Genomic DNA, 25,043 nt, shown 5'->3' on the forward strand with positions numbered 1-25,043 from the left:
GCCGGCCCGAAGAAAGGGGGCGGAGGAGACAGAGGGAGACAGAGGGAAGGGGGGATCAGCACACGCGCATCGCTGACCTTCGTCCAAGCTCACTGTCGATTTCCGTTCGAGCGCACCGCTGCCTGGGTGCCAAATCGCGATTGCCGCCACCACCCCCTTTTCTGTCGTGCGAGAAAGCAGTGCGGGGGGAGACCGCGCTAGGTTTTCTAGGCGAAGCCACATGTTACAGCGAGCCAACCAGGCCCAGATCGAGCACCACATGCGCACATCATGGGCCCATGCGCCGATTACAGCCTCGATTCACCAGAGAGCGTCAATTCCTGGGAGCTTAGTAACTGTAAAGATGCGTGAGGCTGCCATGGCCATTTACTGGGGTCGCAGTGGCAATACGGGCACCATACCGGCTGGTGTACGCTGACCAGGGCAACGACGTATTGTAGTAGCACGAATCATGTGGGCATGAGTGGTTCTGATAACGACCTCGCGTGGCTGCATGTACATACGCGATTTATCATTTTATTGCAAGGTGATCATCATATTATCTTTTACAAGAGCATCAACAATTTTTACTGGTGGATCTTCCATCTACCCCTCACACACCGTATTTCTAGCTAGTTGGCCTAAACCATGGGTAGCGCAATTAGACTCTCTAGAAGCATGCTCAAAAATAACATGCGGGGAATCACACGCAATGTGAATCATCCAAAACTACCGCCTATAGATCGAAGGAGCGACCTCCATTCTTTGTTGTCTCTGTCATCTCGATGTTTTCGAAGTCCACATACGATTACACCCGACTGTAGTTGTCAAATTGAATCCAAACAGTAAGGCCAGTGCCTCGGCCATAAATGCATCCCCGCATCAATCGTTTTTCCCACCAGCTTGTTAAGCTTACAAGCTTCAACGATCCAAAAAAAAAAAAGATTACAAGCTTCAAACCAACATAACCGACCAGGCTTTTTTTGCCTCGTTAAGTTTACCGAGTTCAACGGTCACGAGTTAGGCCATGTTTAGTTCTCTCCACTCTGCTTCACTCCGCGGAGCTCGGTTTGAGCTGCTCTGTGAAAAGCTGCAGCAGCAGCCTGCTCCGCTCTGGGAGCTCAGTCGCGGGAGCGGAGAGGAACCGAACATGCACTTAAAGCTCAAGCTTAACTAGCCGGCCCGTAACTAGCCAACAGCTCGTTAATTCTAACCTGGTGAGTAAGAAAACAATTGAACATCAACAATTGAATCAACAATTACATACAACTGTGTCATGAATCGGCTGCAGTCGTGGACGGTGTACCTGTGCAGATTGCACTCGATTAACCAACAATCAACACACATCATACATGCTCCGCTACCGTTTCTCACTCTACGCCAAGGACTCGGCGATCTCCATGGAGAGGCAGTAGGCGAGAGACTGTATCGTGATCATGGGGTTCACACCAACGGCAGTCGGGAGGAGGCTGCCGTCGCAGACGTACAGGCCCTCGGCCTCCCAGCTCTCGCCTCTGCCGTCCACGGCGCCCTCCTTGGGGCTGGAGCCCATCCGGCAGCTGCCCATCTGGTGCGCCGAGCAGAGCAGCGCCCACGTGTCCGTGCCCGCCTGCATCGGGCCCCTCGCCACGGTCACCTCGTCCAGGAACGCCTCCAGGTCCTTGTCCTGCACGCCCTTGCACCGCAGCCGCAGCCCGTCGCTGCGGTGCGTGCCCACCTCGGCCGCGCCGGCGGCCACCATGATGCGCAGGGCGCGGCGCAGGCCGTCGCGGAGCTCCTCGATGTCGCCGCGGCTCGGGCTGTAGTGCACGCGGCCCTCGCCGTCCACGCTCCCCGCGGCGAGGTCGCGGACCAGCGCGAACGCGTGCGCGGTGCGCGCGTACCGGCGCATCCTCTCCTTCATGTCGCGGCCCGACTCCCACGGGACCAACGAGGCGAAGGCCCCCGGCCCCAGCGCCGGCGTCTCGATGATGGTGCGCTCGGTGACGCGGTGCATGCTCGTGATGATGCCGCCCTCGTAGCACTTGCCGGTGAGCTGGGGCTCCTGGTTCGTGTCCGGAAAGTACCCCCACGCCATGGACACCGGGTGGAGGTGCAGGTTCCGGCCGACGTGCCGGTTTCTGAGACCGCTGTTACGGAGCAGCGGCGGCGTCATGAGCGCCCCGCACGCCGAGATGGACACCTTGGCCTCGATGCGCAGCTTCTTGGTGATGCCGTTGCTCAAGCACGTCGCCACCAGGCCGACGCACTTCTTGCTCCGGCCGTTCTTGCCGCGCCCTTCCGTGCTGCTCTCGAGTATGAAGCGCTCGGCCTTGCACCCGGCCAGGATCACCGCGCCGTGCTCGACGGCGTCGACGAGCCACGTCGTGTCGGTGCCGCGCTTGTCGCCGGTTGGGCAGCCCAGGTAGCAGCTCCCGCAGTAGTGGCCCTCCGACGAGTTGCGCGGTACGCAGTCTACAGGCAGCCCGAGCGCCTCGCACCCGCGGCGCACCACCTTGTTCTGGAACCCTTCCTCACGACACCCGTTGGTGACGGCGAGCCTGGAGCACACGGCGTCCATGGCCTGCACGTAGGCCGCGCTGTAAAAACCGAGGCTGGAAGCGCATACCAGGGGCAGGGGCGCGGTGCGTGTTATATAGCCGAGAACGTCCGGCAGGATTTACAAAGAGGTTAGGTTAGGCTAGGTGTAGATTGATCTCCAAGTTATCTACAAGATCTTATCTAAACCACCTAGCCTAACTAACTACAACACGCACACATTATCTAACTACGGTTTGTATCATACCGTAGCGTACAAGGATGTTTAACACTCCCCCTCAATCACAACTATCTAAGTTGAGATTGCGTCGAAAGACCTCCAGCTGCCGCAGCGATAGTGGTTTAGTAAAGTCATCCGCTACTTGATCACCAGTAGGAATAAACCGAATGTTTAGCAGCTTGTTAGCAACCCTTTCACGAACGAAGTGATAATCAAACTCAATGTGCTTTGTCCTAGCATGAAAGATAGGATTAGCTGAAAGATACGTGGCTCCAAGATTGTCGCACCAAAGTGAGGCTGCAGGCGAATGACGAATACCCAGTTCTATCAACATATTTTGCACCCAAATGATTTCAGCAGTTGCATTTGCTAAGGCTTTGTACTCAGCTTCTGTGCTTGACCTGGACACAGTGGCTTGTTTACGTGCACTCCAAGAAACCAGATTTCCACCAAAGAACACTGCAAAGCCTCCAGTGGACCGCCGATCATCAGGACAACCTGCCCAATCTGCATCTGAAAAGGCACTAACCAGTGTAGAATCTGATTTGGCAAGTGTAAGACCATGACTCTTGGTTGCCTGAAGATACCGAAGGATGCGTTTCACTGCTGTCCAATGAGTACTGGTAGGTGCATGAAGAAATTGGCAAACTTTGTTGACTGAAAAACATATATCAAGCCGGGTTAAAGTCAAATACTGTAAAGCTCCAACCACACTTCTGTACCTAGTGGAGTCTTCTGCTCCAAGGGTCTCTCCATCATGAAGAGACAACTTCTCTGAGGTAGACAGAGGAGTTGGAGAAGGTTTGCAACCTTTCATGCCCACCCGCTCAAGGATATCTTGGACATATTTTTCTTGAGAGAGAACAATGCCACGAGCCACCTGCTTCACCTCGATCCCAAGAAAAAAATGAAGGCTGCCCAAATCCTTGAGTGCAAAGTCCATGCGCAGATCCTGAAGAAGGGCATCAACTGCTCTAGAGGAGGAGCTGGTGACAATAATATCATCGACATAAATCAGCATGAAGATGGTTACTCCATGTCGATGATAAAAGAACAGTGAGGTATCTCCCTTAGAAGCAGAAAAACCAAGAGACTGTAATTTGGAGTACAAACGGTAATACCAAGCTCTGGGTGCTTGTTTCAAACCATAAATTGCCTTGTCAAGCTTGCAAACATGTCGTGGTAAAGCTGAATCCTCATACCCAGGAGGCTGCCTCATAAACACTTCTTCTTCCAGAACACCATGCAAAAACGCGTTCTTCACATCTAGTTGTCGCATACACCAACTTCTAGATATTGCAACTGAAAGAATCAATCTAATAGTAGCAGCTTTTACCACAGGGCTGAAGGTATCTTCGTAGTCAATTCCATACCTTTGCTTGAAGCCTTTCGCCACAAGACGTGCCTTGTACCTGTCAATCGTGCCATCAGACTTGCGTTTTACCTTGTACACCCATTTGCAGTCAATCACATTTTGCCCTCTGACCGGAGGGACCAAGTGCCATGTCCTGTTGGCAATGAGGGCTGAAAACTCTTCATCCATGGCCTTCTTCCATTTTGGATGAGCAAGAGCATCGTGCAGACTCTTGGGTTCACCTGTGGCACAAAAAGAACCCCAACGAACACAGCCGTCTTTATATACCTTGGGCTTGGCAATCCCACTTTGTGACCGAGTGTGTGATCGGGCAGGAGGAGGTGGAGCTGGTCGATCATGCTGAAGTTGTAGACGATCTTGTGCAGACGAGACCGCGGAGCCATCCGCAGAGAATCCCAAATCTGCATCCTGCAGCGACCCAGGCGGATCCGGTGCGGCAGCCTGTGGCGAACCGCCACTTGGCAGTTCCGAAGCGGCTGCGGGCCTCGAGGAAGATTGCGCCGCGCTAGGTTCCGAGTGCCTCGCTTCGTGGGGGCCAGGTGGGCCGCGCCCGGACGCACCAGCCGTCCCACCAGGAGACCGCACACCCACCGAGGCTGGGGATGGCGCGGGAGTGCGCCTGGCTGGCCCACCAGGAGACCGCGGGATAGGGCTCCCGCCTGACCGCCCGCCAGTTGGCGCGGATCCCGGCGAGGATTCGCCTGACGCTGCTGCGGACGCGGATCCCGCTGCGGATTCGCCTGGCGTGGTGGCAGCGACCGATCCCGAGGCCGCTGGATCTTCTGTGGCTGCATGATCACCCTCAGTGTGCTGCATAAAATCATATGAATTTTCACCAAAATTTTCAGGGTATGACTGCCCTGTTTCCTGCACACTTTCAGCTGGGGTATTAGCATTAGACAAGGACATATTATCAACAGTAAAATCAGCTCCCCCTTGCGCGAAGATGGGAGATGGCAAAAGATGAGATGGTAGAAGAAGCAATTCTTTTTGGAGTTGAGCGCCGGCATTAGAATGAAGGCTTGCGAAAGGAAAGATTTGCTCATCAAAAATAACATCCCGAGACACATAGACACGACCAGAGGAGATATCAAGACACTTGTAGCCTTTATGATGGGTACTGTACCCTAGGAAGGCGCATTGTTTGGACCTGAACTCGAGCTTGTGCTTGTTAAAAGGACGCAAGTTTGGCCAAACGGCACACCCAAAGACGCGGAGAAAAGAGTAGTTGGGCTTGGTGCCAAAAAGTCGTTCTAGAGGCGTTTGGTTCTTGATAACTCTGCTAGGAATACGATTAATAAGATAGACTGCAGTGAGAAAAGCCTCGTCCCAAAATTTAAGCGGCATGAATGCATGAGCGAGTAGGGAGAGACCAACCTCCACGATGTGCCTATGTTTTCGTTCCGTGGAGCCGTTCTGTTGATGTGCATGGGGGCAAGAAACATGGTGTGTGATGCCAATGTGTTCAAAGAAAGAGCTTAACCGTTGGTACTCCCCACCCCAATCGGTTTGCATAGCAATAATCTTGCGATCAAAGAGACGTTCAACATGAGCTTGGAACAGACGAAATTTCTCAAAGACATCAGATTTATTTTTGAGCAAATATATCCAGCTAAATTTGCTGAAATCATCAATAAAACTGACATAGTATTTTTGTCTTCCTACAGAGACGGGTCCAGGACCCCAAACATCTGAAAAAATCAGCTCTAAAGGAGCTGTAGATTCACTAGTTGAACGAGAATAAGGTAGCTGATGACTCTTGGCCATTTGACATGCATCACACACAAGAAGATGGTCTTGTTTATTCGAAACAGGAAGATTGAAATCACGTAGAATTTTTGTAACTACCGGAAGAGCAGGGTGCCCTAGGCGCTTGTGCCATCGAGACGTGGAGGGCTTGATGGCAGCAAGAACTTGACATGAGGGGGCACTTTGCCGTCCAGTCACGGGGAACAGACCCCATCTACTCTTGTTTTGCAGAATTGTTCTCCGGGTAGCCTGATCCTTAACAAGAAAGAATTCAGGGTGAAGTTCAATAAAAACATCGTTATCTCGCATGAGATTATAAGCAGAGAGGAGGCTTTGGTCAGCACTAGGAGCATGGAGGATGTTGTTTAGGTGCAAGGAGCCAGAGGGAGTAGATAATACTGAATGACCAATATGTGCTATGTCCATACCTTGCCCACTTGCCGTATGGATTTGGTCCGTGCCGGTGTAGCGATCACGCACAGCTAGCTTCTCCAACTCGCCGGTAACATGATCTGTGGCGCCAGTGTCGAGATACCAGTTGGTATCCACGCCGTAGGAGTGAGCAGAGTTGGCGGAGCGCTGGTTTCCATTACCGCCGCCGCCGCCGCGCCCACCACTGCCGCGTCCACCACCGCCACCGCCTGCAGGATTGCGTACGTTGTTGTTGAAGCCCTTGTCGTACCGCTTTCTGCAGCGCCACGCACCATGGCCCTCCTCCTTGCAGATTTGGCACCGCTCACGGTCACCGCGGTCGCCGCGGTCACCATTGTTCTGGCGCGGTGTACCGCCGCCACCGCCGTTGTTTGAGTTGTCGTGGTAGTTACCGCCGCCGTAGCCGCCGCGTCCACCACCCTGACCACCGCGTCCACCGCCGTAGCCACCGCGCCCACCTTTTGCAGCAAGGTTGGCGGAGTGGTGAGCGGTGTAGGCGGCCTGCTGGGCGGTGATCCGGGCCTCAGCAGAGAGCAGCAGCGAGAAAAGTTCATTGAGACCGATCGGCCGATCGGTGGCAGCACGCGTGGAGATGGAGGTAACGAACCCGTTGTAGTCGGGCTCATGCATAAGACCCTCGAGGATGTGCGAGACGATATCATCCTCCTCGAGGGGCTTCCCTGCAGCAGCAAGCTCGTCTGCAAGTCCCTTCATCTTCGTGAAGTAAGCAGAAGCGGAGAGATCGCCCTTGCGGGCGTTGCCGATCGCCGAACGGAGTTGAATCTGTCGTGCTCTGGACTGCACGGAGAAACTCTCGACCAGAGCCTGCCAGACGCCCGCGGCCGTGGTGTGATTGGACACCTGCATCAAGACTTCACGAGACAGGGACGCAAGCAAAAACGTGAGCACCTGTTGATCTTGGGTGACCCAGATCGCATGCTCCGGATTGGGCGTCTCGACGATCTCCTTCTTGCCGTTGGTCTCCTTCTCGGTGACGATGACAGCAGCAGGCTCCTTGATCGTGCCATCAAGGTAGCCTGTCATCGCCGCGGCCCTGACGTGCGGAAGGACTTGAACCTTCCATATCAGGAAGTTGTCACGGGTAAGCTTCTCCGTGATGGTGTGGCCGAGGGAGGCAAGCGAGGGCATGGCCATGGCGTGAGGAGAGGAGGAAGATGACATGATCTAGATGTGTGGAAGTAGTAGGCTCTGTATACCATGTAAAAACCGAGGCTGGAAGCGCATACCAGGGGCAGGGGCGCGGTGCGTGTTATATAGCCGAGAACGTCCGGCAGGATTTACAAAGAGGTTAGGTTAGGCTAGGTGTAGATTGATCTCCAAGTTATCTACAAGATCTTATCTAAACCACCTAGCCTAACTAACTACAACACGCACACATTATCTAACTACGGTTTGTATCATACCGTAGCGTACAAGGATGTTTAACACGCGCTCCCCAACACCGGGAGCCCGTGATCGCGCGACCACTCCTTCAGGACCTCCCGTGGCGTGCGGATGCTGGCGGACCAGTTCACCGCCGAGCCGCCGCCGACGGTGGTGCCGGCGAACAAGACGGTCGTCACGTTGGACGTGCAGAAGATGCCTCCCTGCTCGTAGAGGCGCTCCATCGACGGGCCCTCGACTGAGCTGTAATCATCGGAGGTGAAGTAGTCTCCCTTCTCGACAACAAGCACCTTGTGCCCCGCGGACGCGAGCACCGCGGCGGCCACGCCACCGCCGCAGCCTGAACCGACGATGACGACGTCACATTCCACCGCGTGATAATCGCCCAATGTGGCCGGCTTCACCGCGAGGCCCTTGTCCGCGAGCGATCTGAGCAGGGTGGCGTCGTCCAACTCCCTGGTCTCCACGACGCCGTTGTCCAGAGGCCGCAGCGCTGTCGCTTCCGACGGATGTTTCTTGCGTTGCTCTTTCACGTTGGGCACGCGGAAACCTATTGCTTTCCAGCATGGGTTCTCAGAGTTTTCGTTCACCTGCACGTTGGAAACAGAGATAAATGTTTGATGAAAGTAAAATGGTAAAGTTTTTCACAAGACCCCCGCTTGGCGACAAACTCCTATACTAAACGTATAAAGCGTAATGTGGATCTCTGCCAAATTATGCCCACTTTCTTATGTATGATGTCGTATGTATGATGGGTGGGCCGCCGTATATGTATACGATGTAGGGGAGTAGCATCACACAAACCGCACACCTCTCCGTCCTAGGACTGATCCATTCTTTTTTTTTTGAACTCCCAACCTTTTTTTTTTTGAGGATCAACTCCCAACCTTTTGGTTTACTAGCAAAAGGGCCCGTGCGTTGCAACGGGAGAAAAATTTCATAATTTTCAATGGTCATCATCACATTTCGCTGCATCACCGAGATACAATATCTCTCTCAGTTTCGCAAAATCATGAATATTTTGAAATTATGAACAATTTGTTAAACTCATGCACATATTTGAAATCGCGAACAACATACTATTACAAATTTCTGAACATTTTCTACAATCAAGAGCATTTTTTAATTTATGAACATTTTTTGCTATTTACAAACATTTTTTAAAAATTGTGAACATTTTTAAGCAATTTTCCTGAACTGGCAAACATTCTATAATCGATGAACTTTTTTTAGAAATTGGGCGGAATAGTTATTGAATTTGATGAACTTTTTTTGATTTAACGAACATTTTTGGAAATGCCCGTGCGTTGCAACGGGAAAAAAACTATCAAGTTATACATGTGTGGTAGATATAAAAAAGTACGAATCAAATTCACAAAGTATATACAAATGATGTCATGATGAGATAAGACACTTTTAAAATGTAATTTCAAAAACGAACAATATGATGCTCATCAAGACTTGATTGTTTAAGGCGTCACAACAAAATATTTTGTGGCTAAACAAACTGCATTGACGGACCCTGCCTAAGCTATACTGATAAATAAAGTGTCTCGCCTTGACTTAGCGTAGCGGTGTTTACCATAACCACTATTGTGATACGAGAATAAGCATAACTGTGTTGGAAGCAAAATAGACATTTAGTCATTTCAATACAGCTTACAAAAACTAACCCTTAGAAAGTTATGTCAATTTTGTTGGGTTCAGTGTTGTACAAAACAGGGAAACCCTTTTTTACCCGATGCGAAAGACTAAATAAAATCATAAAATGAGCTCTATAGATCTCCTAATAAAACCTTTATGGAAGCTACAATTAGTTTTGTTCAATTTACGGATGTGTTTTAATTTTTGTGAACATTTTCTAAAAGCTGATGGACATGTTTCTTAAATTCTTGAATGTGCTTTGAATATTGGATCATTTCAAAAAATCATGAAATTTTTTTATTTCATGAAAATTCATTTGAAATCGTGATTTGTTTATAATATGTGAGCAATTTTTTAAGACATGAACATTTTATGATTCTTCGAGTATTTTTTAAATTCACAAACAATTTACCATTTTCCTACTTTTTTTCAAAACTTGCAACTGTTTGATATTTTGGAAATCCGAAATTAATTTTGAGATAAAAAAGCAAAACAGAAATAAAAATAGGGGGCGCCACGAATCCGAAATTAATTTTAGAGAAAAAAACCAAAACAGAAATAAAAAAAGAAATTCAAAAGATGGGGCGGCACGACCCGCACATGGGCTGGCCCATTATTGCGCTTAAGATAGGTAAAAAGGAAGAAACAAAAGCATAGAGAACCAGGGATCGAACCAGGGATTGAAACAAAAGCCTCAGCCATCGAGCTACTCATCAATTGCTGCTCTTGTACCGTATCAACTTCTAATAACAGAACCTGGGAGCGATATTTGAAATTGAAAACGAATTGTTTTTGCCACTTACGGGTGGCATTGGTGGGTAATTATTACCAACTTCAAAGGTAGTTTTTATGACGTACGACAGAAACCCAATTCTGTTTATTATTAGGTAAAGATTTCACCCGCTGTAACCAACCGGGACATGCTCACTTGTTGTGCCTAGTTATTTCTTTTATTAAGCCACATGCATACAATACGTCAGAAGAACGGAGCGCCAGTTGTGTGCCGCTGGAACCAACTGGGTTTCTCGTGTCACCGCCGTCGCCTTCTGAAAAATTTAGGTCCTCTCATCTCCGGCTATCATCTTGGCGCTGAGAGGTGGGGCGATCTCGAACCTTCAAGACCTCTATATTCTTCGTCAATGTCTAGTGATCATCATAGATTTGTGAGAATAAATGTCCTCTAGTTTTTTTGGCGGTGCCATGAGGTTAAAGAGTTTTCTTTTCTCGCAGATCCGATTATTCGGTTCTGATGAGTTTATGTTGTTGTGTCAAGCTTTTTTTTTTGTCTGGTCCTTTGTGGAGGAAAAGTCTTTCATTGACACCATGGTGAAGATATAGTGATTTGACGGCCTGCACTTCTAGGGGGTCATACCAGGCCCAAGTATGTTCATCGATCAAGGTTTCCCATCTTTTTGGATGAGCGACTTAAGGCGTTTTCAAAAACCATTATTGATAATGTTCGTGCGGATGAAAGATTGACAACATCGTTTTTCTAGTCTAACTGCAACCTCTTTACCGAAGTATTTGGAGTATTTCTTCAAGCAGAGATTGATACCGCAAAAAAGGTGTTTTCAATAGATTTTATTGTAATTCTTAGTCATAAGAGTTACTTTGTATTTTCTTGGATCTTAGGTCCAAATCAATGTACCTGTAATCGTTACAAGTTTGAATAAAGTTACAAGTGTTTCTATAAAAAAAATTATTTCTTTTATTCTTCTTGTTGGCATCATCTCTGTTGGGTTTTCTTTCTCTTTCAGTTTTGTTTGACCTTTTTTTCTTTCGGTTTTATTCATTTTTTATTTTTCTTTATTTCTTCTTCTTTTTATCTTTTCTTTTTTCTTTTCTTAAATTTTTGAATTTTTTTAAAATCCATGAACCTCTTTTCAAATGAATGAATGTTTTTAATTTCCTAAAATTTTATCAAAGTCTTGATTTTTTTGGTCAAAATCCTGAATTTTTTTCAAATCGATGAACTTCTTTCAATTTCACAAACTTTTATCAAATTTGTGAACTATTTTTTCTCAAATTCATGAACAATCGATGTTTTTTTTAATTTCACAGACTTTTTTTTGTCACATTCGCGTATTTTTTTCAAACCGGTGAACTTTTTAAAACTTGTGAACTTTTCTTTAATCTATATTTTTTGTATTTTATAAACTGAAAATCATGTAACCAGACTACCCTATTATATAGTCAAGATTCATGCCTCCTTCCATGTAAGACGAGGTGGGACTAAAAATGTCAAAACAAGTTTATGCCTTACGTACAAGTGATCAGCTTGGTCCATGGAATTGACGTCCCTGCCGCATGCGCGCTCGTCGCTATATGTGGAAGAAATTTTCCAACACCAACACGAAAAAACAAAAAAATTGGTTTTTTCGATTTCGGTCTCGGTTGGGTCTCCGTTTTTTCGGTTTTTTGTCCACCCCTAGCTCCAAGGAAGAAAAAAGTTTGTGAAATGGAAAAATGTTCATCGATTTAAAAAAATGTTAATAATTTTTTTCAATGAAGTACATGAAATTAGAAAATTCTCATCGATTTTACAAAAAAAATCATAAATTAAAAAAATTTCAGGAGGCCGCCTGACTAAGCCAGTCCATTGTCGAGCGCGGAAACAGGAAAAAGGGAAAATACAGTTTTAAATACCTGTTTAAATTATGATTTTAAATTTTTTTTCCTTCAAACCTGGCATGGATTCTTACCTTGGGCAATGCCCACCGGCTGGCCAAAGTTGACGTCTTTCTTGAATGTTCGGAAAAACACCATGTTAAACGGTGGGTGTTTGGGTAGGCCAGAAGACTCCATCGAAAGCACGTTGTTTCTCGACAACTTTAAAATGGCCCCGGTTTATTTCATGGCCTTGTATGAGCAATTCTAGGTACATGCCAGGTTATTTTGGTTTTTGATAAATTTTGCATTTTCTGAAGTTTCTCGATCAAAAAAGGAAGATAAATGATGGAACATGTCGCAACTTGCATACGGTGTTGAAAATTGTTTAAACCTTGAATGGATGTGTACCATGGGCATACCCACATGCTTGCAAAAGTTGGGTAGGCCAGAAGGGTCTGTTTGAAAGCACATTAAATTTTTTGACATCCACCAAATGGCCCCAAAATATTTACACAACTTATATGAGCAATTCAAGGCACTATGCCAAGATTTTCGAATTTTGACAATTCTGCATTTTCTGGAGTTTTTGTCGATGAAAAATGACCGATAAATGGCCGGAAGGGACGCAATTTGCATACGGTGTTAGAATTCGTTCAAACCTGGCATGAAAGCCTCATATGTCCGTGCCAAGCTACTGCAAGAAGTTGAGGACATTTATCCATAGTCCATAAAAACATCAGTTCACATGAGTGTGCTAGACTAAGCCAGACGGGTGCATCCATGAGCATTTAGTTTTTCCTAATTTAAATGCTTCTTTTATTTTAAAATTTCGTCATTATCAATCAACATGAACATTTTCTTATATCCTAACAATTTCTCAAAATTTATCAATATTTTTGTAATTTCAAATTGTGTATGAAAATTTTACAAATTTGAACACTTTTCCAAATTATGAAAAATTTCTAATCATTTATGCTGAACACAAATTGTAAAGCATGTACTTTAAAAAAATATCAACTTTTTTAAAATGCAAACATTTCTTAAACCAATCAACAAGTTTTTTAAAAGACAAGGACATTTTATAGATTCCAATTTTTTAAAAAAAATTGTAAACAATATTTGAAAACAAGAACATTTTTTGGTATTCTAAAAAAATATTTCAAATTTTAAAATAGGTTAAAAAAGAATAATAAAGTTGAAAAATGAGAAAATGAATAGACAAAAAAAAACGAAAAAAGTAAAAAAGGAAAAAGAACTCTTAGGCTTTGGCCCACCGCCCAACAAGGTGACCGCATCCCTCTCGTCAGGCGCGTATTGGGCCGACCCAAGCGTTCGCAGATTTGAAAGGAGTTCATCAATTTTAAAAATAATGTTGACAAATTTGAAAAAACACACGGGCTTTAAAATAGAGTTCGTAAAAGTTGAAAAGAGTTCATGGATTTGAAAAGAATGCTCACAAATTTAAGAAAATTTTCATGAATTTAAAAAGTACATAGATTTATGAAAAAGTTTTAGATTTTAAAATATTCATGAATTTTAAAAAATAAAAGAAAATGAAAAAGGAAAAGAAAGAAAAAATAAAAAATGGAAGAAAAAGCGAAAAAAAAAGAGCCCGCGTTGGTTAGTGTTATATTTGAAGGGGAAAAAGGAAAGGTAACTAGAGACGACAAGAAAGTAGTCTAGTAATCTAAAAAAAAGTAGTCTAGTTGGTTACCAGCGTACATGTGCTGGGTTCAAATCTCTTCGGGCACTCATTTTTTTTGAAGGTTTTACAGAAGAGAAAAAAAGTGTAAAATGGGCCGGCCCATGGCGGTCCGTACACAGGCCGCGTATCGTAGTTAGCTCAGATGATGTACTTTTAGAAAAGACCATCCTACCCTTTATTATGAAGGAGTATGAGATATCTCCTTCATTGATTCATTTAGGAGGGGGGCGGGGAGGGGGGGGGGGGCTATACCGAAGCAAAAGTGACTACATATAAATTTTCGTTTAGTAGCTTCTAGTGTGCTTAGCATGCCATATAGGCGAACAAATGATGTGACAACAACTAAGGAGGGAGAGAGCGCTTTGATGACCATGTGAAGCAAAAAATATCACTTTGATGAGCATTTCAAAGGAATATAAACATTAGCATAAACTCAATGAAAAAAAATTCTACGATGTAAATGAAAGGACTGTTATGTTATGCTCCAAATTCAAGTTTAAGGAGGGAGGCTAACTTTAGACTCGCTACGCTTCGCTTCGGCCCAAGCCCCCCTCCCCCCCCCCCCCCCCCCCCCGCCTCGCCGTATGGATCAATATTGACGTAGGTCACCTGTGTTATATATACCTCTTATAAGCCACCGCACGAGATAGTTGATCAGTTGTATATCCCCGGCGTTTTGTAACCTCCCATGATATAGTGGAGTTTGGCTGGCTAGCGTCCGTGGTTTTTTCCCCTTCGTGTTGGAGGGGTTTTCCACATTGAAATCTCGTGTCCCTTGTTTTCGTTCCCCATCGTGTTCGATTGCGTGTCCTATCTCTAACAAGGCCATTTCTTTTCCTATTTCTAGTAATAAAATTTGAGATACATGACATCTCATTACTACAAGTTTTCTATTCCTATGATATTTCTATCCTATGAACCAAAAGAGGCCTTGTCCTATGAAAAAAAGCCTAGTTGGTAAATAATTAAATGAAGAAGACTTAACTACAACAAGCTAAGCAACCTATGCATTTGATGATTTTAGTTGCTAAAGTTTTTCATGTACTTATTATCACTCCATCTAACCACCCATGCATTAAAATGGGCCTAATTACGCACATCATAGAACCTAAAATTCTAATGCCAGGAGCGGCCGATTCTAGAAGTGTGTGGCCCTCTCAAGTGTAATTTTTCACTACACTGGACCCGCTACCGAGCAAAGGAGATCGTTGAAGTGATCAAAGCAGTGACCACGTACCTACTAGTGCTCATCTAATACTAATATATACTACTCACATCTGGATTTATTAGTCTCGTCATATTTTGAGTCAGAATATGATCACATATTGGCTAGCAAAATGGTAATGCATATCATAAAAAATATATTATTGGATTAGAACTTGAATGTCGTTTTCAATGATATTATTATTACTATATATAACTTATATTTTATTATTGGGATAATTATCCTTTTGCCCTCAGTGGTGTCCATGTGCTCAGTTTTGCCCTCAGATGCAAATTGTCCTCAGTTTTGCCCCTAGTCCGTGCACAGCAACTACGACGAGGCCAAACGGCCATATTTGAGTCCATTCCGTCCGCCGGCGTTAGTAGTTGTGGGTCCGGAGCTTACACGTGGGACCGCGTGGACGTGGGTCCGGAGCTGACATGTAGGCCCCTGCAACTAAATCCCCAAATCATTCTAGCTCACACCCATCCGCCCGGCCGGCTGTCGTGCGCCGCCGCCGCCGCCACCTGCGCCGCGGCCAGCACCTGCCCCGCCACCAGCTGCACGCCCTGCTCTGCCGCTACCTCCCTGCGCCTATGCTCCACGGCTCATTGTGACGCCCACCACCTTCCTGCGACGCCACGGGTGGGGCGCCCGCCACCTGCTCGACCCGCGGCGCGGCCTCCTTCCGTGCGCCCGGCCGGAGCGCTCAAAGGTGGGGGGCTGCTGGAGCTATTTGAACTAGGAGGAAGAACCCTAGGGCGAAATGGAGAGCAGCGGCGACCCCGGAGTATTTGGCGAGGCAGGCATCGGGCCGGAGATCCGCCGCGTCCACGACTGGGTTCCCGAGGGGTAAGTCTCGCCTCTTGTTTAGATTGAGCTTAGTTGTGCATTTGAACACTCGATTCGAGTAGGTTTGCCCAATTAGTGTGCTGATTGCGTCTCTGTTTTTCGCCGGTTAGGATGGAGTTGCGGTTTGCTTTCATGGTGCACATTAGAAGGGACCGGTACATGTTCGATGCAAAGGATAAGAAGAAATACCAAGGAGGTTTTGATTATCGGTTGCCAATGGCTAGTAATTGGAGTTTCAGACAATTTGGGGAGGTAATTTGTAGCCAATATCCTTGGGGTTTGCTTGATGAAGTGGTTTACAAATACTATGATGGGGGAAAGAATTGGGTGACAGTTAGTAATGATGAAGAGCTAGCTACCATGTTTGTTAGGCATAAAGAGAAAGATAATTTCCATGTGAGGCTGCAAGTTGATGTGCTTGAGCAGGCATTTGGACCTAGGATGGCGGGTGCAACATCTCGGGGAGAATCAAGTCGTCGTAATGGCATCTCTAGCCAGAACAGTTCAGTTGGTGCACGGCGACGTGATGGCTCGACAAGTGTGGGCAACAGCAGTAGGGTCCCCCTTGAAGTGGAGCCTGATGGCTACAATTCTGGGGTTGATGAAGAGAAGTTATATTCTGATGTTATTCAGAATTTACGACGGGCACCTAGGGCTGAAAACCAAGATGAGGCTCACAATGCAGTCCGTGTGGATGATGACGCGATGGGTGAGGACGAAGACCTTGCAGCTGTTCAATGGGACCCTTTGAACCCTCAAATGGAAGAAGGTACAGTTTTTGCATCCATGAATGAGTGTAGAAATGCACTTGTGACATACTGCATCAAGGTAGAACGTACTTTCAAAGTTGACAAGAGCGATCAAGTACGTTACAGAGTGCACTGTCCGACTGAGGGTTGTCCATGGAGGCTGCTTGCAGCTAAAATGCGGAATAGCACTAATGTTCAGGTCAAAGTGAATCCTTTTAAGCACACATGTCAGGAATCAACCCTTAGGAAGGATACAATCAGTAGAGCCAAGTCAAGATGGGTGGCAGAAGAAGTAAAAAAGTGGGTGAAAGAAAACCAGCAAGTGGGTCCAAAGGAATTGCAGAAGAACATCAAAGATAAGTTCAAGATAGATTTACCATACATGAGGTTGTTCAATGGTAAACAACATGCTATGGATTCTATTTATGGTAACTGGCAGGAAAGTTTTCAATTGTTGTATTCATTCAAAGGTGAAGTGGAGAGGACAAGCCCAGGTAGTATTGTAGATATTGATCACCACACCGTGGAGTACACATTCAGGGGAGTGACAAAGACCAAGGAATGTTTTAGAAGGGTTTTTGTCTGCTTTGAGGCTTGTCGCCGGGGTTTTTTGGCAGGCTGCAGGCCTTATTTGGCTATTGATGCCACTTTTCTCACAGGAAGGTTTAAAGGACAGTTAGTAGCAGCTTGTGCAGTTGATGCACATAGTTTTGTATTTCCAGTTGCCTATGGTGTGCTAGAGACAGAGTCTGAGGAGAGCTGGACTTGGTTTTTGCATAATCTCCGCCGGGCTATTGCACATCCCAATGGGTTGGTCATTCATACAGATGCCTGCAAAGGTTTAGAAGTGGCCGTGGACAATGTGTTCCCTGGAGTAGAGCATAGGGAATGCATGCGTCACCTTGCTGCAAATTTCATGAAGAAATTCAAAGGAAAGGTGTATACCGACAATTTATGGCCAGCATCTTTGACATGCAGTGTGAAGAAGCACAACTACCACTTGAGGCAGTTATACATGAATCCCAAAGTGAAAGAATACTTGGAAACACACCACTCCAAGTTATGGGCTAGAAGCCAATTCAGTGAAGTGAGCAAAGTTGACTATGTGCACAATAATCTAGCAGAGTCTTTCAACTCAACGATCCGGAAACTAAAGGGTCATTATGTGGTGGATTTGCTTGACAGAATAAGGATAGAATACATGCAGAAATTTCATTATCGTGCAGGAATAGCCGAGGCAAAATTCATGGGCCACATTATCATCCCTGCCGTGATGAATGAACTGAAGCAGAAGACAACAGGCTTGGAAATGAACATGACGCTTTGCTCGGGTACCACAGCAGAGATATCATATTTGGATAAAGAGAAGAGGGAATGGAGATATCCAGTGGATTTAGAAGCTAGAACTTGCAGTTGTAGGCAATGGCAGATAACTGGGTTGCCATGCATTCATGCCTTGTTTTTCATCACTTCTCTCCCAGGTCCAGCAGGGAACATACAGCAGTATGTGCATGATTACTACTCTGTTGCAAGGTTCAAAGCCACATATGCTTATGCCTTGCCTGCTATGGAGGGAAAACAACAATGGGACATGGTGGACCCTGGATTCAAGCTTTGCGCTCCAGTTCTGAAGAGAGCAGCAGGTAGACCAAGGAAGAGTCGAATAAGACCTCGCAGCGAAGGAGCTGGACTTGGAGCGAGGAAGCGTAAGTGCACAAGATGTGGTGGGTCTGGTCATTTCGGTAAGTATTGTGATAACACAGTAGATCCAGCATTCGGAGAGAGTTTCGATGAAGGCTTCGATGAAAATGTTGGTCAGCAGCCGGTTGCCTCAACAGATGATGAAAATGTTGGTCAACAGCCGGTTGCCTCAACAGATGATGAAAATGATGGTCAACAGCCGGATGATTTTGACGATGATCCAAAATATCCTCCAAATAATGATTCAAGTGAGGCTCCAAATGGTAATCCAAGTGAGGCTCTAAATGGTGATCATGGTGATCCAAGTGAGGCTCCAAATGATGATCCAAGTAAGGCTCCAAATGGTGACCAACCTTCTGTTGTTGTGAGTTCTGCTAGGTATGTAAATCTTGCAAGGGTCAAATACTACTGTACATCTATCACTTGACACGATCTCATTACCGTTTATGTTTGGACCCTTTATGTTTTGCACAGCTCTATGGTAGGTTTGAAGAAGACGCGCAAGGTACCGACAACCAAGAGAAGAAGAGAAGAAACAATGAGCACAAGGTGCACGAGGAGCAAAGTGATGACAAGAAGCTCAAGGAACAGACAGAAGCCCCAACGCTATCTATGAACAATTATGAAACATTATGAATAAGGAATGATGTTGTATTATGAAACATTTATCACTTGACATGTTGTATTTCTGTTGGATGATGTTGGACCTATGTTAGAAGTATGTTTGACATGATGTTTAAATATCTGTTGGATGATGTTTGAATGAGCACATGGTTTTTCCTTTTTTTGATTTTTTTGAATTTTATTTTGCTCATTTAAATTCTGGTCAAACCTAACTTTGACCAAGATTTAAGCAAGTCTAAAACATCAAAATGAAAAACTAAGCCTGGATACTTCTTAGTCAATCCAAAATGAAGTTGTGGTGAGGTTTTTGAAATTTTCATGAAAAATGTGCTAAAAAGAGGGGTCCAAAGGTAGGGTAAACGGCCTCATTTCTAAGCAAGGTTTTTTTCGACCTTATCTAAATCAGTCAAATAACTTTCCTACACATATATTCTATATGTACAGACTATGTGCGCTGGTTTTTCCATTTTTTGATTTTTTTTAAATTTGTTTTGCTCATTTGAATTCTGGTCAAACTTAACTTTGACCAAGATTTAAACAAGTGTAAAACATCAAAATGAAAAACTAAGCCTGGATCCTTCTTAGTCACTCCAAAATGAAGCTGTGGTGAGTTTTTTGAAATTTTCATGTTCATTTCCCCAAAACACTTCTCTTCACTTCATACAAGAGAGTTTGAGATACTCGAGATATCATACAATACACATGAACTTATCATTTAAATGTATGTAAAGCTTGTTTATCAACTTAAATCGTTAGTATATGACATAAGAAGACTATGTGCGCAGGTTTTTCATTTTTCTGATTTTTATTTAATTTATTATGCTCATTTGAAATCTGGTCAAACATAGCTTTGACTGCTCCAAACCCCTCCCAAACCCCGCTAACCCTAGCGCTGAATAAGGACCGTTCATCTAACCCTAGCGGTGATCAAGGGCCGTCGATCTAACCCTTCTAGAAGGAATTTGCGGGGAGGAGGGGGGCGATCCGCGAGATGCAATCTGATTGGCTGGGAGATTGTTTTTTTAACAAATATCGGGCGCGCTGGATGGACCGTTGGGCCGTCTCGTTGTCTGGGCCTGAGACTGCAGTAAATAGCCCGTCTCAGCCTTTCCAGGCCTTGCATGCATGGAGGCGGCTACGTGGGTTTGCGCATGCGCGGGAGGCGGCGACGTGCATGCATGCGAGTGAGGCGAGCGAGGCGCGCTAGGCGAGCTAGGCTAGCGAGGCGAGCTAGGTGGTTCAGGGCAGTGGTTCAGGGCAGCGGTTCACATGCACTGCCCGGTCAAAGATGCATCGTTTTCGTGCAAAAATTTAAGTGTGCAAAACGTAACGGATACACACACGCGTCCGGATTCACACACGCACCGTTCTCATCCTTTCTCTCTTCCTCTCCCACCCACAGGCCTATAAATGGGGTGCCTCTCTTCCTCTCCCACCCACAAGCCAGATCCGATCCTCTCCAACTTCAAACACCCAAGCGACCGAGCCATCCCCAAGCGAGACCAAGTGAAGAAGATGCAGTTCAACGGGCCGACCTTCAGCCGTCCGCCTGTGGTGCCGGAGCTGCGCTACCCACCGGGCGTGCTCGTGGAGAGGGAGCTCCGTGTGTGGGCTATTTCAAGGTGGAGGGGTTCCGTCGAACTCACCCGCGCTTTCCTCAGAGCCGGCTATGCCCACCTCCCACGGGGCTCGCCGAGGATGTTCACCCTCAACGAGGTTCGTGACCGCGGCGGCATCCTCCTACTGCTCACGGTCACCTTCACCAACCCATTTGACGCGCGCGAGCTCCTCGGCCAAGTCTTTTGGTGCGGCTGCGAGGCCATCTTCTTCACCATCTACAACATCTACACCAACTACGAGCGCATCTTCCCCGCTCCAGGCCAGATGCACTCCCTTCCCTACGACGAGGAGGAGGAGGTGTGAAGATGAAGACGGTGTTGAAGGGGCGCGCGCGGCCAAGGTGGAAGAAGGAGGTCAAGATGAAGATGTTCAAGCCCGGAGTCAAGCTCGTCATGTTTGGTTTTTTATTTTGTTGCTTTTCTATGTCGTGTCGTGTCGTGTCATGTTTCATCATGTGTCCGTGAACTGTCCGTGAACTTATCTAAGTTATTGTAATGGTACGGTGTGTTCCATCTTATTATGTGTGTTAAAAAATGTCCGTGCCCAAACTTATCATTTCTTCCCTAAACAAGTCATGAAGTTCGAGAACTTGTGGTTTTCGGAGGGGGTGAGAAGTCCTCTGTTTCATTCAAACAAAAAGTCATGAACTAACATGCAAATTTATTCCCTTTACATCCTAAACCAAGTGCCACTCTAACCCTAAACCAAGTGCCACTCTGACCAAAATCATGTGGTAGTGCAACATACATTTTCAACCTTCCAACCCTCCAAAATTTAAGTGCAAAACAAAGGAAAACCACTCTCACGCGTGTGCAACATTCACGGTCTCACTATTTTTTTTAAAAAAAATTCACAGTCTCACTATGTATACCTTCTTTCCCTACCCATGTCAAAGTCTTGCCATCTATCCTAGCGGTTACCAGCGTAGCCCTAAACACCACAAACCCACGCGTTCCTGGGTTCGAGTCCCCAGGCGCACCAATTTTTTGTGCATTTTCCACCCTTCATTTTTTAGACATATTATGTTTTTCTCAATGTAATGCCCTTAAAAAATGTTCATTTATTTTGGCACCTGGCGTAAACCTCTACCAAAGCTGAGGCACATTTTTCATGACATTTTGGTCTTTCATTTAAATCACGGTGTATTTGAATTGGATTAATTAACAGCTCCAAAAAATTTCTAACATTAATTGTTTGGCTCCGGAATAATTCAATTAGCTTCCACAAAAAGTTTCAGCATTATGATTTACTGCTTAAATTAAATCAGAATAGAAAACAGAAAAATACGCAAGAAAACCCCTGAATGGGCCTAATTGGATGCAGTTGGCCCATTAGTCTAGCCTGCACTTGGCTCTACGCTCTGAATTTGGCCCAAGAGCAACCTTTTTTTGGACAGAAAGGCAGAGCAGAGAGCTGCATTTCATTGATCAAAAGTTTCTGAATTCCTAATTTCTTCTCTTTTTTTCCAACATATTTAAATGTTGGTCACTTCTTCTCTTTTTGTTTCAACATTTAAACAACTTTAACCAACATTTAAACTAGGTGAATTTCTCAAACAATTTCAAGATTACAAATTCCTTCATAATTCATGCCTTTCCATACATTTTCAACATTACAACCAGTGCGATTACCATACCTACAAATGCCCAAAAGTATTTGCAAATGGGTATTGGTAGTGCTTGATCTTCAAGCTTCCTAACCTTCTTCTTCAACATCCTAAGCTCAATAGCTAGCTCTCTGTCAGTGCGTGCTTCGCCATCCATCTCTTCTTCCGGAGCTCGTGGTGTGGCCACTGCCGTTCGTGGCAACATGCGCAACCATTCTTCATGCTCTTCTTGCAGTTCATTCATCAGAGTCTTGGCCAGAGCATCGACCCAAAGAAAGAAGCATGTCACCTGCATGAACACTAAACAGATCAACCCATTGCTCAAACATCCCGACGACGAAAATGGTGCAATTGCCCCGATTTTTACCCCATTCTCGCTGCACACGTAGAACGGACGATTCTGGTTCCTCGGTGTCTGAGAAACCCTTCGATCAACGCCCGCCCGGCACCGCGGACAGACGAAGACAGGCATGTCCACACGCGCCCGGCTCTGCATCCGCGAGGTGGCGCGGGAGCTTGAGGAAGACATGGAGCTCGGAGCCGAAGGGGATCTCAACGCCGCCGCGCCCTCCACTGCCAGCTTCCCACCGCCGCGCCCTCCACAGCTAGCTTCCCGCCGCCGTGCTCTCTCTCTCGCCGTGGTCACCGCCGTGCTCTCTGTCGCCGTGGTCACCACCGCTGTCGCCCGCTTATATAGCACACCCGCCAACGGCTCTCTGCTCAACGGCTCTTTGCTGGGTCCCACAAGCCACGCGTGCAACGGTCTAAATAAAATTGGCCGTTTCTGCCGCCTGGTCCCACCTGTAAGGGCCGAGTCAAAAGGTTGACCTGACGGAGACGGCAGAGTTCACGGAACGAGTCGGTGCGCACGGACTAGGGGCAAAACTGAGCACAATTCGCATCTGAGGGCAAAACTGAGCACATGGACACCACTGAGGGCAAAAGGATAATTATCCCTTTATTATTATAATTAAAATAATAATTAAAATATGACCTAGAATACGACAGGGCAAGTAAACAAGGAGGTAGCAATACTTTTTTTGAGAATGACCTCTAGCGTTCGTATCAGACCTATGCATACATTTATTTTATTAATTATTCACCGAGATCAGGGCTAGTAATATGAAAAGCAACATAGAAGCGTGAAGAAGCCTCGAGTCCAAAGCATTCTGTCAGTCTTTTGGCACGTGGCCCGACAGTGACCTTGATGGTCCAATCATGGAATTACGCTGGCGCAGCAAAGCAATAAGTATTGTACTCCCTCCGTTCCTAAATAATTGTCTTTCTAGAAATTTTAATAAGTGACTACATACGGAGTAAAATAAGTGAATCTACACTTTAAAATATGTCTACATACATCCGTATGTTGTAGTCCATTTGAGATGGCTAGAAAGACAATTATTTGAAAATGAAAGGAGTAATTGTGTCTTGTCCTGCGGCGCCAAGCAGTGCCATCACTGCTGTGGCACTGCTGTAACTACCAGGACAGTGGACGGGCATGCGACCGGTAATGCAAACGTCGCTCTAGCTCGTACTGTAGTCTAATCACGTGTACGATCTAACCCAGTTGATCCGTGGACAAGGTAGAACCACCCACCCATCAATCACCCAAGCATGAATGATTAAGCAAGAACCTTGGTGTAGAAGACGTTGAAGCAGAGGCTCTTGACAATGGCGAAGGCGATCTTGACGGGGATGAGCCACCGCGCTCTGGTCCAGCGCCTCAGCGCCTCCTCCCGCCGCCCGACCGGCATGTCGGCGAAGCGGCGCACGTACGGGAATTCGCCGGAGACGCACAGCTGGCCGCACAGCGCCAGCGTGCCCAGCCGCGTGCACAGGAGCCAGAGCGTGACGTGCAGCACCCCCGCCTCCCACACGCACCGGGTGAAGGCGAGCTCCGCAACCTGGCACGGAAACCAATCGCCCAATTTGTGAGCATTATTATGTAAAAATGATGCCCGGATGAATTCAAGGCAACAAAACACCATACTTTTTTTTGCGGGTAAACAAAACGCTATACTGTATACGTACCTGAGTGAACAGTCCGGCGATGCTAAACCCACGTAAACTTACGTGAGTATTTTACGTAAAGGTTGATGTAGAGGTAGTTAATTGGATGAAGATTAGTGGCTGGGGCCCACCCCACTTGAAATCGGGGGAGAGAATTATAGTTAGGAAGATTACGTTACTTTACGTAGGCTGTTCGTAGATGGAGCATTATCGGTGAACAGTCCCATTTGTCCATGTAATATTTACTCCTACCAAACTACGTACTGTGCACGCGTACGAACTGAAATGTAGCATGTACCAGCGTCAGCGTGGGATAGGGCAGCATCACGTACGCCTAATTAATCTCCGCGCATAGGAGATGGGCGGGGTCCGGTTAGATGAGAGTCGCGTAGCCGATAATGGTAATCTAGATTATTCTGGTGACGAGCCGTCATATCGGTACCTTTTGGCGGACGGAGTATCAAATCAAATACTACTATGGACGAACAAGGCAGTAACCGCGTACGTAGCGTACGTAAGGTACGAACACAGTTGTATATGGATGAGCTCGATGGATCACCTCGTCGGGAATGGTGGAGTCGGCGCCGGATGCGAGGTAGAAGCGCTCGAGGTCCTTGTCGCGTGGCGTGTCCCTCCGCCCGTCGAGGGCCTCCTCCGGCGGCAACGACGGGATGAGCGCGCCGCACATGGCCCGGAGTGCCTCCATCTGCGCCGGGTAGAGCCCGTGCGTGTATTTGTCTCGCCTCAGCACCCGCAGCAGAGGGTGTCCCGTCGCCGCCTTCTCCTCCCATCTCTATTCATGCTTAGCTATTAGATTTGCCTACCTGTGTGCCGTCTTTGTTTTTTCGGGTAAATACTGTATTACTTAACTCGAAAATTTTATACAATCAATCGTAGAAAGTTCTGTAGCAACACACTGTGTCGTCTTTTATCTTGCGAGAAAAGACAAAGGGGATTCACACGCTCCTCACGGGCACACCTCCACTCCCCTCCTCCTCGTCGTCGTCGTGGGCGTGCCTGG

General features: G+C 46.5%; 1 protein-coding gene across 1 annotated transcript; it reads right to left on the bottom strand.

The window, feature by feature from the left end:
- Positions 1-1,164: 1,164 nt before the first annotated feature.
- LOC123121121 (long-chain-alcohol oxidase FAO1) lies at positions 1,165-24,805 on the bottom strand. Its single transcript, XM_044541053.1, has 4 exons — positions 24,582-24,805; positions 23,647-23,916; positions 7,748-8,287; positions 1,165-2,560 (listed from the first exon to the last, which is right to left on the bottom strand). The coding sequence occupies exons 1-4, from the start codon at positions 24,726-24,728 to the stop codon at positions 1,355-1,357; spliced, it is 2,163 nt and encodes a 720-aa protein (XP_044396988.1). The 5' UTR covers positions 24,729-24,805; the 3' UTR covers positions 1,165-1,354.
- Positions 24,806-25,043: the final 238 nt, after the last annotated feature.

This window comes from Triticum aestivum, chromosome 1B (genome assembly GCF_018294505.1).
Source record: "Triticum aestivum cultivar Chinese Spring chromosome 1B, IWGSC CS RefSeq v2.1, whole genome shotgun sequence".
NCBI lineage: Eukaryota > Viridiplantae > Streptophyta > Magnoliopsida > Poales > Poaceae > Triticum > Triticum aestivum.